Source organism: Tachypleus tridentatus, chromosome 8 (assembly GCF_004210375.1).
Source record: "Tachypleus tridentatus isolate NWPU-2018 chromosome 8, ASM421037v1, whole genome shotgun sequence".
Classification (NCBI taxonomy): domain Eukaryota; kingdom Metazoa; phylum Arthropoda; class Merostomata; order Xiphosura; family Limulidae; genus Tachypleus; species Tachypleus tridentatus.
This window is the reverse complement of record NC_134832.1, coordinates 42,268,828-42,282,972: the sequence shown is the minus strand read 5'-3', so window position 1 is coordinate 42,282,972 and position 14,145 is coordinate 42,268,828. Positions and strand designations below refer to the sequence as shown.

The 14,145-nt window shown below is 35.7% G+C and overlaps 1 protein-coding gene across 29 annotated transcripts in view; it reads right to left on the bottom strand.

Moving 5' to 3' along the window:
- LOC143222270 (plasma membrane calcium-transporting ATPase 2-like) overlaps positions 1 to 14,145 on the bottom strand; it is a 251,808-nt gene that overhangs the window by 48,373 nt on the left and 189,290 nt on the right. For 27 of the 29 annotated variants that reach the window (XM_076448541.1, XM_076448542.1, XM_076448543.1 and 24 more), the window contains 3 exons: positions 11,747 to 11,853; positions 10,231 to 10,469; positions 8,400 to 8,664 (listed from right to left, as the gene is read on the bottom strand). In XM_076448541.1, the coding sequence (XP_076304656.1) occupies positions 8,400 to 8,664; positions 10,231 to 10,469; positions 11,747 to 11,853 (611 nt within the window). The remainder of the gene's footprint in view (positions 1 to 8,399; positions 8,665 to 10,230; positions 10,470 to 11,746; positions 11,854 to 14,145) is intronic. The other 2 variants (XM_076448554.1, XM_076448536.1) reach the window with 1 other exon arrangement.

Genomic DNA, 14,145 nt, shown 5'->3' with positions numbered 1-14,145 from the left:
CATGAATATGCCAAGCAAAAGAGCAAACTATATAAGAAAACATGAACGGTGCTAAGGTAAGGCACAAAACTGATACACAGCCCCCAATAGACAAACCAAAGATATGGATACGAATGCTCCACTACAGGAATGTGTAGGTTAGTGTTGGTAACATCCACCTTGGTCATCCAAAGACCTCAAGAAAATGTCCACTGAAGAGAAAGGTATGTTTTCAAGTTAAAGCAAGGAGTGTGAACATACTGATTTACAGGATGAATTGGTGACAGGACTTAAGTCCCTGTTCTTGGAAACCACAAGCAGGTAAGAATAAAATCGCCATGAGCATGGTGATGCTGGTTCGATAGCCTGTTGTGCAATGAGGTTCTAAACTACCTCTGACAGATGCTGGTATGTCGAGAGATCCCGAGGATAAGGGAATGTAATGGGAACACTGGATAATGGAGGAAGAGAGTGAAAGGGGATAATGTATCTCTCAGAGCACTCTGTGAACCCAGACATCTGCAAGAAGAGGTCTCCACTAATAAATGAAATGCAAGAGATGAGCTGTTGCTGGGCCCAAACCAACCACATAGTCACCAGTACTGCTGTTGGCAGACCATGTGTCACTGAGCCATGGGATGGTGGGAGGATGGTAAAGGAAGAGACTGGAAATGTGAAGGTCAAAGAGCAGAAACAGATCTTGTGCTCAGCTCCAACTGTGATAAATGAACTATCAAGTTAGTAAGGGTAGTGTTTATGGGTTGATGCTACCCACAACTCCAAAGACTCGGGAATCATGTCATACACATAATGTTATAAAAGCTGTGCCATGTGGAGGTCCCTAAGGTAATCAGCTAAAGAGCCCGGAGATGAGTCCTTGTTAAAACCTCATTACAGCCAAAAAAATCTCAACAAGAAACAAACCACAACTGAAGTGCAAGAGCCAAAAATGACAGACATGCCAATGTAGAAGTAAGGATGGAGAGGATTTCAGCAGAAAAACACTCAGGGTTCCTGTGAAGAGCCTGTAACAAATGATGAAAGGAATAAAAATACCTTAACAGTGTACTGTGGGTGAGACAAAGGAGAAAAATTGGGTTTGGGTAAGTCAGACAAGGTAATCTGGGTTCACCCCCAAAACAGGTGAAACTGGTCCTGACAACTTATCAGACAAATTATCAAGAAATGGAAAGTCCACCTGATGATAAGCAGGGGCAGACTGATCTGAAGTCCATGGGGCTTCTGTACATAATGATGGGGTATTTGAACTCCACAGAAAAGTGCATGTTGGTTGGCTGATTGAGGCATTTGCACTCCACAGAGAAGTGCAGGTTGGTTGGTTGATTGATTTGGTGTTTTATGGCACAAAGCAACTAGGCTATCTGTGCCAAACATCCAGTAAAAAGTTAAAGGAAAGTTAGTAAAATTCATAAAAGGAAATTAAGGTAAAACAAAACAAAGTTTAAAAAAAACATAAATAGCATAAAACCAATGTTTACATTTAGTCTACTACGTTAAGAGAAAGACTAGAATAATACAAGTTGTAAAGGACTTTCCATAGCATAATTGTAATTATCATAACTCGCCAGGAAGAATAACAGGTAAGTACAAAAACCACTGCAGTCACCTGAGTTGGCCTTTCCAGTCCTGGTTCCGAGTTATTTGACATTATGGTCATTTTCAAAATGTAAATTAATAAAAGTTTTAAAAGACTTGTAGCAAAATTTTAATAATAACTCACCAGGATGACTAACGGGTAGTTCAAACAGCAGCGTTAGTCACCTGAAGTTGGCCTATGCAGCCCTGGTTTTGTGTATTTCTTTGATGTTATGGCCATTTTCTATTTTCAAATCGAACCACATGGACTGTGATTTTTAAAAGGAAATCACATTAAAAAAGGTATAATGTATAAATTAGAAAACTTAAATGGCATTAAAAAGATTAATGGCCTTTAAAAAGCTAAAAACATTTCCAAGGTGAACAGTGTCACGATCACCAAAAACACCATCTAATGTTATGGACAAACCTTCGGACAGAACATATTTAAAATTGTGCTGTCGTTGAGTGTCATAACAACAGCAATAAAGTAAAATGTGGCTTATTGTGACCTGAGTGTTACACAGACTACACATTGGTGCATAGGTTCCAGATAAAAGAAAACAATGAGTTAAAAAACTGTGACCAATGCGTAGTCTAGTTATTACAACTTCCTCTTTCTGATCCTTATGGAAGCAAGATGGCCAAAGTCCAATATAGGGTTTTATTTGGAAAAGCTTGTTTTCACATTTCTCACTCCAAGTCGACTGCGAGATGGCACTGAGCTGAGCCTTGAATACAGGACCATAGTCCACGTATGGAACAGGCACAGCTGTGATAATGCCAGAGCAGATAAATTTAGCTGCGGTGTCGGTGAGCTCATTCCTGCAAATACCAACTTGGCCCGGTATCCAGAGAAACTGGATAGAAATAGATGTTAGAGAGAAATGGGCAAGTCGGTTTTGAATATCAACGAGAACAGGGCCAGCAGAGAACTAAGCGAATCAGTATATATGGTGCAGTTTGAGTACTGCTTAGCTTCAATATGATCCAGGGCAAGAGAAATGGCATACAGTTCAGCAGTGAACACAGAAGGTGTAGAGGGGATTCTGCATGCAACCACTGAACCACAAAAACCATAGCAGAGCCCATACAGCTACCTGATTTCGAACCATCTGTATAAATAGAAATGGAAGGATGGTTTGAAAGATTTTCAGCAAATAACACACAGTATTTCCAATTGCGAGTGTCTGCTTTTCTCAGTTAACTTAAAGATAGGTCACATTTGGGGACTGTAAGAAGCCATGGTGAGATGGGCTGACCAGTGGATACAGCAATGTTATCCCAGGATAGACCCAATTAATCTAACTGTGCCTGGATACGAAGGCCAAAATGATCAATGGCAGATCGTCTGTTCTGAAAAAGTACAGCCCACCGAGGAAGGAAAACACAACCCTAGATGGGATGCTTTGGTAAGGAACAAAGTTTCAAAGCATATAGTAAAGACAGTTGCAAACAGCAGAGGTGCAAAGAAGGTTCATGAGACTCTTTGTATAAGCTCTGAACTGAGGAAGTGCAGAAAGACCCAGTGCAGAGCCAAAGTCCTTGATGATGAATGGGGTTCAGCATCTTTAAGGCCAAGGTTTCGGGCAGAGCCATAGACCAGTGATCCATAGTTGAGCTTCAATCGAATAAGAGCACAATATATCTTTAGCATAGAACATTAATCTGCTCCTCAAGTGGTGGAAGAGAGGACATGTAGGATGTTCAGTGCTCTTGTATATTTGACTCATAGCTGCTTGATGTGTGGTATTAAGGTCGGCTTACAGTCAAAGATAAATCCCAGGAACTTTGTCTCAGAGACCACAGACAGCACAACTTCACTGATACAGACTTCAGGATCAGGGTGAATACCCTGTTGGCAGCAAAAGTGCATGCAAACGATTTTAGAGAGAGAGAAGTTAAAGCTGTTTTCTGTGGTCCATTTCAGTAAACGATTGAGGGCAGTCTGTAGCTGCTGCTCAATATACCTCATGTTCGAAGACTGACATGAGATGTGAAAGTCGTTGACACAGAGCCCATTTGCAACAGCAAGAAGGAGTTGTTCAGTGATGGTGTTAATCTTTATATTGAAAAGTGTGACACTCAAAACACAGCCAAGAGGGACTCCAAGTTCCTGTAGAAAAGAACAGGTAAGTGTCGAATCTACATGAACTTTAATAAAAATGGGCAAATGGCCATGTAACTCATATATATGGAGGTCTTGCAAAATGTCATACCTCCATGTTGTATCATAAGCCTTCTCAATGTCAAATAATATTGATACAAGATGTTGTTATTTCAGAAAGACTTCTCTGATTGACATTTCAAGTCAAATCAGGTGGTCCATGGTGGAGCTCTGTTGTCAGAACCCTCACTGGGTGGGTGGAAGAGGTTGTTTGATTTGAGGAACCAAACAAGATGAACATTAACCATCTTCTCTAAAGTCTTACAGAGACAGCTCATCAAATCAATTAAATAGTAGTTTGAAGGAATATTGGGATCCTTCCCAGGCTTGGAGGAAGGTAGGACAATAGCCTGGCACCAGGGATCAGAAAAAACATTCTCCTGCCAGATCTGGTTAAAAACAATCAGAAGAATAGCAAGAGAAGCAGAAGATAGATGGTGCAGCATTTGATAGTGTACATCATCAGGTCCAACCAATGTACTGCCAGATTGATGAAGGGCCAGTATGAATTCCACCAGTGTAAAGGGAAGATCATAGTCACAGAGACAATCAGCTCAAAAGAAAAGAGGTGATCACTCTGCCCGAGTCTTGATGGCTAAAAAGGTGGAGGAAGAAGCAGAAGTGCTAGATTCTTGGCAAAAGCTTTCATCTAGAGTATCGGCGATGCTCCGGGTATCAGCTACTTTGTGGCCATCAGAGAGCAAGATTGAGAGGAGCCCACTGACCTTTCAAATCTTGTCCCATATGACTTTGGAACTGGTAGTAGAAGATATGCTGGTTGTGAACTTAATCTGGCTTTGATGTCTTACCCATCGAGCACATGCATGGGCCTGCTGGAAAGTGATGAGATTCAAGAGTATGGGATATCTACGGAAAATATCCCAAGCCCATTTCTGGGCCTTCCGTGCCGCGTGGCAGGCAGGATTCCACCACAGACGAGGAAATCATGTAAAATGTGTCAAGGTTTTAGGAATACATTGAGCAGCTAACTAACATAAGTCAGTTATTGCTGCACACCATCATCTATTGATGGCTTACAAACAATGGCAGGATCACGTTCTGCAAGAGCAGTGCAAAAGGGCCAGTTTGCATGATCCAGTTTCCACTGGGGCACGCGGGTTGAGTGGCATCGACCACAGCCAGTATTTCTTAAAATTATAGGAAAATAATCACTGCCTCGTGGATTATTGTCAACCCTCCATGAAAAATGGGAGAATAGTGAAGGGGAGCAAAGTGAGAGATCAATAGCAGTAAAGCAATGATTTGGTGCATGAAAATAAGTAGAAAAACCAGTATTGAAAAGAGAAAGGTTGTGATCACAGAGCATATGCTCTACAGAGCAACCCCTCCTATCAATATCAGCACTTTCCCAGAGGGGATGACGTCCATTAAAGTCCCCTAGGATTAAAAGGGGAGATGAGACCTGTTCAATGAGAGCATCAAGGTCTGATTGATCATAGGTCTCTCCAGGTAACGGGTAGAGAGAACAAACAGTGATGGTATGATCCAAGGAAACACAGATGGCTACGATTTCCAAGGGTGTGTCGAGTGGCAAAGACAGTGTAGGCAAATGCTGATCAACCAACAGTGCTACCCCTCCATGCACTCATCCATCACACAGCCTGTTATTTCTGTACAAAGAAGACTGCCAAAAGGTGACAAAATCGGCAGGTTTCAAAAATGTTTCCTGTAAGGAAAGACATACAGGATGGTAGGAAGCAATCAGTGTTTTGATGTCATCCAGATTACAATATAAACCTTGACAGTTTCATTGTATCAAGGTGGCCATTTTTATTGATGTGTGGCCAAATTGGGTGAAGAACCCTTCTGTTTATGACCATGTCTTTTTTCTTTACTGTTTTTATTCTAGGGAGATCTATCGACCTCCTTGGATCCTGCTGTTGGTCGATTGGGCAGATCTTTGCTGTTGGAAGAAGATTCCAGTGATGAGAACGTGAACGAATGATCATTTTGCATCTTAGGGTGGGAAAAGATGTATCCAGGGAAATGCCTGTACCCGGAACCAATGGAAGTGGGTCTTGGGATTTGTTGGAATGCATGTAGGGGACAGAGATGGGTGTTGAAGTTGATTCATTAACTTTTTTAACCATGGAGGTCAAAAGACTTTTGTTTTGAGAACGTTTCTTTTGGAGGCACACAGAGATCTGTCTGCACTCCAACTGTAGTAATGGAATGAAGTGCAGCAGAGTATATCTGAGTTGAAGTGGTGAGCAGCAACTTTTGAGCCTCAGGATAAGTAATTTTATGAATCGTTTCCAAACAATGCACCTCTTTTTTCTTCCAACCATTTAAGGCAAGAATGAAAGTAGGACAGGTGAGAGCCATTGTAATTGACACAACGAGGGTCCATTTCATAGTCATAAGCATCATGGTCCTTGCCACTGCAATGAGCACATGTCAAGGAACCATGACATGACATCTTTAAGTTACCAAACCGCTGATACTGGAAGCATTGGAGAGGGTCTGGAATGTATGGTCGTACCATGCAATTAACCTGCCTTGATGGTGGCAAGTGGACATGGTGATGTAAATGGCAGAATGAGGATATTGGTCAGCATCATAATTCCATCTTTGTGAGTGAAGATATGTCTCACTGCAGAACTCCTTGAGTGGAGAAACCAGCGAGAATCTCTGACTTGGGGATGTTCTTCAAATCCCTCTCAACAATAACTCCTCGTGATGAATTCAAAGTAGCATGAGGTGTAACCTCAATAGGTATATCCCCACTCGCCTTTGAATGCAACAGGAGTTCACTGTGTTGAGATGTGGATGTTTCTACCAATATGTCATCAGATTGAAGCTTCTTTACTGACTTTGGTGAGCCAGCAAGTCCCACTAGTCCCTTCTGAATGAAAAAGGGAGACACTTGCCCTAAAGGTTTGTCTGAAAGAGAACGTGGGATAAGAAAATGAGGTACAATAGGTGTTACAGATGTTGAAGATTGCTGCTCAGAATCTTCAACACATGATCATTTACCCATGGACTGTTTTTTCACTAGTTTATTTAAGTTTTTATTTGGAGGATCCATAATAAAAAAGGAATATTTTGGTGCCCATTGACCCCACCCACCATGGAGACCTACAAGGAGATGGACTACAATGTCAGACAAGGACACTGCAGCAACGCCAGGGTTTCATGAGCACTTTACCCAAACACCAGCATCAGATACAATGTTCACAACACCTGTTGAGAACATCCAACACTGGTACTTGGTTGACTCTAGCCCAAGTGGACCAGCCAACTGACCCAAGAGGGGCCACCCCAAGGCCACCCATCTATAGGAATTCAAGGCCAAAGTGGTGTGTTAGAGCTGGACCCCTCAACCACCAGGATCCTCTTCTCCCTTCAACGGGTTGCCATGCACAGCAAACACATGGGTGGATGTTTAGATCCCAGAGGAGGTAAACTGAAAGAACAGAACCTTCCACCCACAAGAGTGCAAGTATTTTATGCAAGTTGTATTAGATGGTTTATAGTATATTACTACCTGCCTCTCATAGATCCATGATTTGTTCATTGCCTACAAATTATACAACAAAATGCAATTAATCAAACTAGTTACCCTTGGGGTTCCCTATAGAAAGTAAATAATTTCTTTCAAATTTGTTAAGTCATATTTTTACACTCAGATGAGGCACAGATGGTTTCTGGTGCTTACACAGGGTGTTTGGAAAGCCACTGTGCATTTTTGTAATCATATTTTATTCAGTCTATTTCAAGGCAGCAAATGATAGCAGAATTTAGAAACAAAATAAGAAGGATCCAGGCCTGTATTGATGCCAACGGGGGTCACTTTCAACATTGTTTATAATTGTCATTCATATTTACCTCCTGTATTATATATTGAAGCATGTCTGTTAATAAATATATAAGTGCACAGTGACTTTCTGAACACTCTGTATTATTCTAAGGATGAAATGGTTCATATTGGGTTAAGAGACAAGTGATTTTTGTTGTGTGCATCATTCTAAGGTAAATGATTTATACTGGCTTAAGACACAAGTGATTCCTGTCGTATCTGCTATTTTAAAGGCAAGATGGATTATGTTGTAGCTTAGGATGGAATGAATTGTATTTCAGCTATTAGTGCATTTTATTGTTAAATATCTTCAGTTTTTTATGTATTTTAACTTTAATTATAGTTAACCATATCACTAAGAAACATTCATTAAAATATAACAGTTTGTTCTGAGACATGATCATTTGTAGAAATAAAAATGATATACAAAATTAAATCATTAAAATATTTTGATACACACACACATATATATTGAAACCTTTCTATTTCTTCTACTGTTGACTTACACAATGTTCTCACACTTTCAATAAGAATATCTAATTTTTTAATGTGTGACAAAATATGTTGCAATTAAAAATATTAATACAAACGTTATGTTTAATAGTTTCAAGTACTTTTTATTTATTACCTAACAAATGACATACTCTCCCACACACACATATACTTTTCTTGTACTTGGAAAAAACAATTTACACAACATACAGGTACGGTTGTCCACACAAACACAGATGTTCAACCACTACAAATCTAAACAAAATACAGATTATTAAAGCAGAAATTATTGCTCTTTTAATACTATGACTTTACATTACAAAAGCATTACTTTCGTTTCTCTACCTCATGTCGAACAGGATCTTCAATCCCAACTATGCATACACAAGTCAACCCACTGATGATAACTTCTTCATCATCCCAACTTGGTTCTTCTTCATATAACACTTGGTTGATAGCATTATCTTTTTTAACGTAGTCTTTGTAAGCAAGACAGATTGTACGCAGTCCATTAGAAGCCATTGGTTCAATGACATTGTTGACCATACGATCTTGGTCGTCTTTGGTAAATGGATCTATTCTGCCTTCATGACTAAATATAAATGAGCACCTGAAACAGAAGCAAAACCACTTCCTACTTTTTGTACACATTTTACTCACAATGTCAGTTGACACAAATTTATAAAAGTAGAAATATATTGCTGGAACAATCTTTGTCTTACTGGATCATGAAAGGCATTAAATAAAATGTTTTAAAATCATTTCTGAATGCAAATATGACTTATGTATGACATTACCTATTAACTTAAAATTCTAACTTGTTAATTTATTCTTTAGTTCCCTCACCAAAATTTTAAAACTGCACAAGCTCTGCATAACATGTTTGCATAAGTTAATAATGATGTTGTTCAGCTCTTGTTCATGAACTAGTCCTTACAACTTCCATTTTTCATGAGAATTTTGTGTGTCATTTTAATTAAATGTTAGGCTATTTTTAAAAGAAAATTTATTTTAACATTTTTACTTGGAAACATTACACGTATATATAAATATGGACCTATATTTGTTTGATAAAATAAAATAGAAAATGCCTATTGCAGTAACTTCACTTATAATAGATCGTTTTCTACTTTTGATTTTATAGTACAAACTATTTTTCACATGACAAATTTATGAGAGAGTTCATTGAAGTTTTACTTCATTTCTCTCTTTTTTTCAGTCTAACACAGCTGCAACAGATCCACTTGTTCTTGTTTACTATTTTATCTATGATTGTGTTGTTGTACTTGTTACTAAAGATTGTTCTTATGCACTTTCCATGACTTGAGTCTTTTTTTTCTAATAAACTCAGAGATCGGAGAAATAAACAAGTACATACTATGTAGCTAGGTATCCTTTGAACCTCCAGTTAGAGGGCCTTAACTGGTTATTACGAAAACATTGGTGAGTATAAAAAACCAAAAAAAAAACAATTACACTCATATAAAATATGTTGATGATTCTGATCAATACTTATAATAATTAGCTTTCTTATTACAGTTAACAGAAAGCTTTACATATCACTTCAATCAAGTAATATTAATAGTTTTCTGAAAGATATTGTACTTGTTTATAAAACTAAGGTTTCAGTAATATATTTAATGCATCAGTAAAAAAAAAGAAAAACAGAGAGGGAAAAGAATATCTGCGAGTCAAACTTTGGTTTCAGTTTCATGTACACAGCAAATATCATAACTCGAAATTAATTTTTTTTCCTTATAAAAAGTGACTAAAGAAAACATATACACTTATAGCACAATTTATGAAAAATTTCTTTAAATATTTGTAGAACACCTTGTAGAACATATAATTAATGTATTAGCATATGCAAAAACACACACAGACTGGTCTTACTTTACATTAAATGATGTTTCATTGGAAAAGATAACTGTAATTAAAAAAGATAAAATATGGCCTAATAATGTTAATTTAAGCTTTATTCTTCACAAAACTACAGATCTTGAAATGAATGTTGCGTAGCTCAATTTGTTTTTCTATAAATATATTTTAGCATTATATACTTTACTGTTAATGATGCTCCTACTATATGATGCAATTCACAAAGCTAAAGTAATATCTCTACAACCTTTTAATTACTGTAAGTCAGGATGAACCTTATGAAAAAATTATAACTTACTTCTTCATAACTATTTCAGATGCTCCTTTTGTGTATACTCGATACCCGTTGCTAATATAAATGACTGTACTCATAGATTTCCTGACAGAGTTGAATGTGTAAACTTTGTGAAGCCTTTCTTCTGGAATGTCATCCCTAACTGTCTGGTAATCTCTACCTAGATCCATTACAAATCCTAAAAGGGCACATTCAGTTTTGTTTCCCACTTGTTTAGGTAGTTCTCCTGGACAATCTGGTGGCTAAAAAGAAATAATAATTTTAAGATAAAAGTATGTACTGGGTGCAGATGATTCTAGTGATATTTCTCTAGTTAAAATATCAAGTAACTGTAGTTATTATATGCAAAACATTTTAATTAGTTATTTTATTTTAAATCTTCAACAGAAAAATAATACTTTTAACTTAAAACTTCTGCTACATTAAATTTCTTGTTGGTTTCAGTTTCATGTATTCATGCACAAAGCAAATATCATAACATGAAATTTATTTTTTCTTTATAAAAACTGTCTAAAATAATATATACACTTAAAGCTCACTTTATCAAAAAATTCCCCAAATGTTTGTAGAACATATTAATTTGTACATTCAAAATAAAAACAGACTGGTCTTACTACACATTAAACAATGTAAAGTTATATCAGTATCATGACTAAACTGCAAGATAACATATAAGAACAAAAAAAGTTGGTGTCAAGTCAGTACGACTGGCTAAAGTAAGGTACTTGTAGTTACAGTTTATTAATGATAACAACTGCCCAGTGGAAAAGATAATTGTACAGGTTGAAAAGTTATACAGGTGTAGAACATGGCATAATTATTTAATTTCTTTCACAGTAACCAGGATTTGTCTATCTATAACCACACCTTGCAAAGAACATTACAAAAAAGTGTCATATGGACCTAACAGGTAGTTTGGAAACTTTATCTTAAATAAACACAAAAAACCATAGTTTTATTGGTACTCAAGAGAGCAGACTGTGGAACATGAATGACTTGAATCATGTGACATGGTCTGAAGAATCTTGTTTCACCCTATTCTGAACACATATTATGTTAAAAATATGGAGAAAACACATGAAGCACTTAATATACCTAGACAACAATCTTTTGGCAGAGACTAAGCACTTTGATTTCCAACATTCAGTGTTTTCCCAAACCTTTTTCAGTATCACATTCATTCCACACTGCTGAGAAATTAGTTGTTATGTAGCCTCAACAAACAGTAAATCTCAAAACTGTTGTTTAACATCCCACACACAATCATGTATACAAGATGCACCACATTATCTTACAAAGCACTTTTTAAGAGATATCTTTACAAAGTGAGAAATGTTTCACCATGAAAAAAGCAATTTTGTTTAGCGATAAGATGTTGAATATGTGTATTTTTCAAACAATAAAGTGATAATTATAAGGCAAATTAGAAATAATTGTAAAAAAAAAAAGTTTAATAAAAAAATATAAAATGACCTATTTAGGTATATGGTATTAAAATCTATGAGCAGATAGCACTGACCAAAACTCGTGATGTATATGCACTATTCACAGCTATTCCTGTAATAATCTTCTCTTCAACAATTGGTGCAATATTCTCAAAGCTTGGAGAAGTTGTGAACAAAGTCCCTGTAACAGAAAAAGTTATGAAGTGTATATGTGTGTGTGTGTGTGTGTATATATATATAAAGTACACCTACCTACACAATGCAGATATAGAACTGAATATATACAAAATTAAGGAAGTGTTATCTTTCACTTAAGTAAAAGATGTTGTTAATGACTGCAACTACTGTTAAAAATTATTCAACAGTCCCAAAAACCATGGATTTGAACTATATATGCAAATATTACTTATTCAGTGTTTTGTTAATTTTTCTTAGAATGGCTTTATACATTAAAACGATAACTTTTAATTATGAAATATATTTACCATATTCTTGAAGTGCAAAAACTACAGCAATGTTCTAACATACAACACTTTATTTAATTCAGAGAAGAATAACTAATTTTTGACATTTTTCTTTTTTGTATACAAACTTATAGCTAACTGATGATGTGAACCAAGTGATGCAGTCTGAAGAATTATGTTTCACCCTCTTTTTAACATATGTTAAAAATTTGGAGAAAAGCATATGGAGCACTTAAAATGTCATACATAACTGACTAATGCATGATATTAATTCCAAAATTAAATATGAATATATTTTTTGCCTCAGCTTAATATGCTAGTGCCAAGGTGACAACTCATAAAAACTCTTATAGAACAACTATATCAAAAAATTACAGGATGCAAGTGGATAAAAATCTTTATTTTAATGTGTAATCTAAGATATGAAAGGTAACTGTTAAACATATAATATTAAATCATACAACCATGTCAACCACTTAACTGAGGGAACGTTCACAACCAATAGTAACAGTTTGCACACCATTTCTGCTTTTGACCATTCCTGTGGACTTTAATTATGGAGATTAAAAGATCTAAACCTCCTGTTAAAATTCAGTTTATAGTGGTTATAGTGATGTTAGGAAAAAGGTGGCCTCTTCTAGGAAGGTTATACAGAAAATGAGTATAATATACACAAGTTCATCTACACACTTGTACGTTAAATATCTGCACTATAAATTTTGATACAGCAAATGTATATTCACAAAATTTGGGAGACTTTTAGTAACAATTACAAGTCTTTTGTGTATAAAAAATCTGATTTGTTAATGAAATATTTTCATTAAAGATATGTTTGTGAAAATAGTTTTCATTACTAGTCTAGGTGCAAAGTGATTTCATGTTATGATTAAAAAAATATTCTTCACCCCAAAAATTTCAAATATTATTTAAATAATCTCTAGAACATCCTAAATACATTTCAAACATTTATTTTCAGTAATACCTTATATTTTATGTTTTTTAATACTTTAACTATGTGGGTTCTGTCACTTGACCAACCTCACAACCATCATAAAAAATTAAGAAATAAACATAAATTATACTTTTTTTTGTGCTAGAATGACTAAATATTACAATGCAAAAATTCAAATGTTTAATCTAAGTACCTTAAGGCTCATAATGCTATATATATATTATTTTTTATTATACTGACCTTCCAGTCATGCCTAGCTAACATTAAATAACTTGCACTGATGTAGTGCACATGCACTCATGTTGGGTATCCAGTAATATAAAACTGACCTTTAGTCTTCCCTATCTTGGCTGTGTTTTACTGGACTAGTATTTTGTAACTTACAGTCACATTTCAATTATTATACATTACATATATGTATATAGATTATTGCTATTTAGAAATAAATTATTCAACTTATTTTTCTTAAAATATAGAGCAATAAATCAAAAAGTAAAGCAAACAATATTCTATTCTTGCTACAACCTTTGTACTCAGTTGCTGCTGGACATAGGTTGCTAAGCCTTTTAAAATTTCACACGTGAAGGATATCATACAAAATTTTTTTTAGGTTTTATATATACAGTTGAATAAACATAAAATCATAAGTAACTATAACTGTACCATAGAATTCCACTATAATTTATTAAGCTTAGTAATGAAGATGTATTTAGATTTTAAAAAATATGAAACTTACAGCACATTAAAGACACAACCTACCTTCTTGAAATCTTGGATTGAAAGAACTTGGTAGCCTTTTCACAGATTAAAATGACTGAGGAAACCACTCTTGGGACATTCTAAGCTGTTGATTGGTTATTCACAAGTTATATACTGAATAGAAGTAAGTGTATATAAGGGACCGTTTTCAAAAATGGAAAGAGGTGAATAGGACCACTATTCCTACATATTATCACACTAACTTACTGACACCACTCTCCCATGAGAGAATACAATCTTTGCATGGACTAGATGCCAGTAAAATATGATTTTATCAAGACAAAACATTCAGCCAATT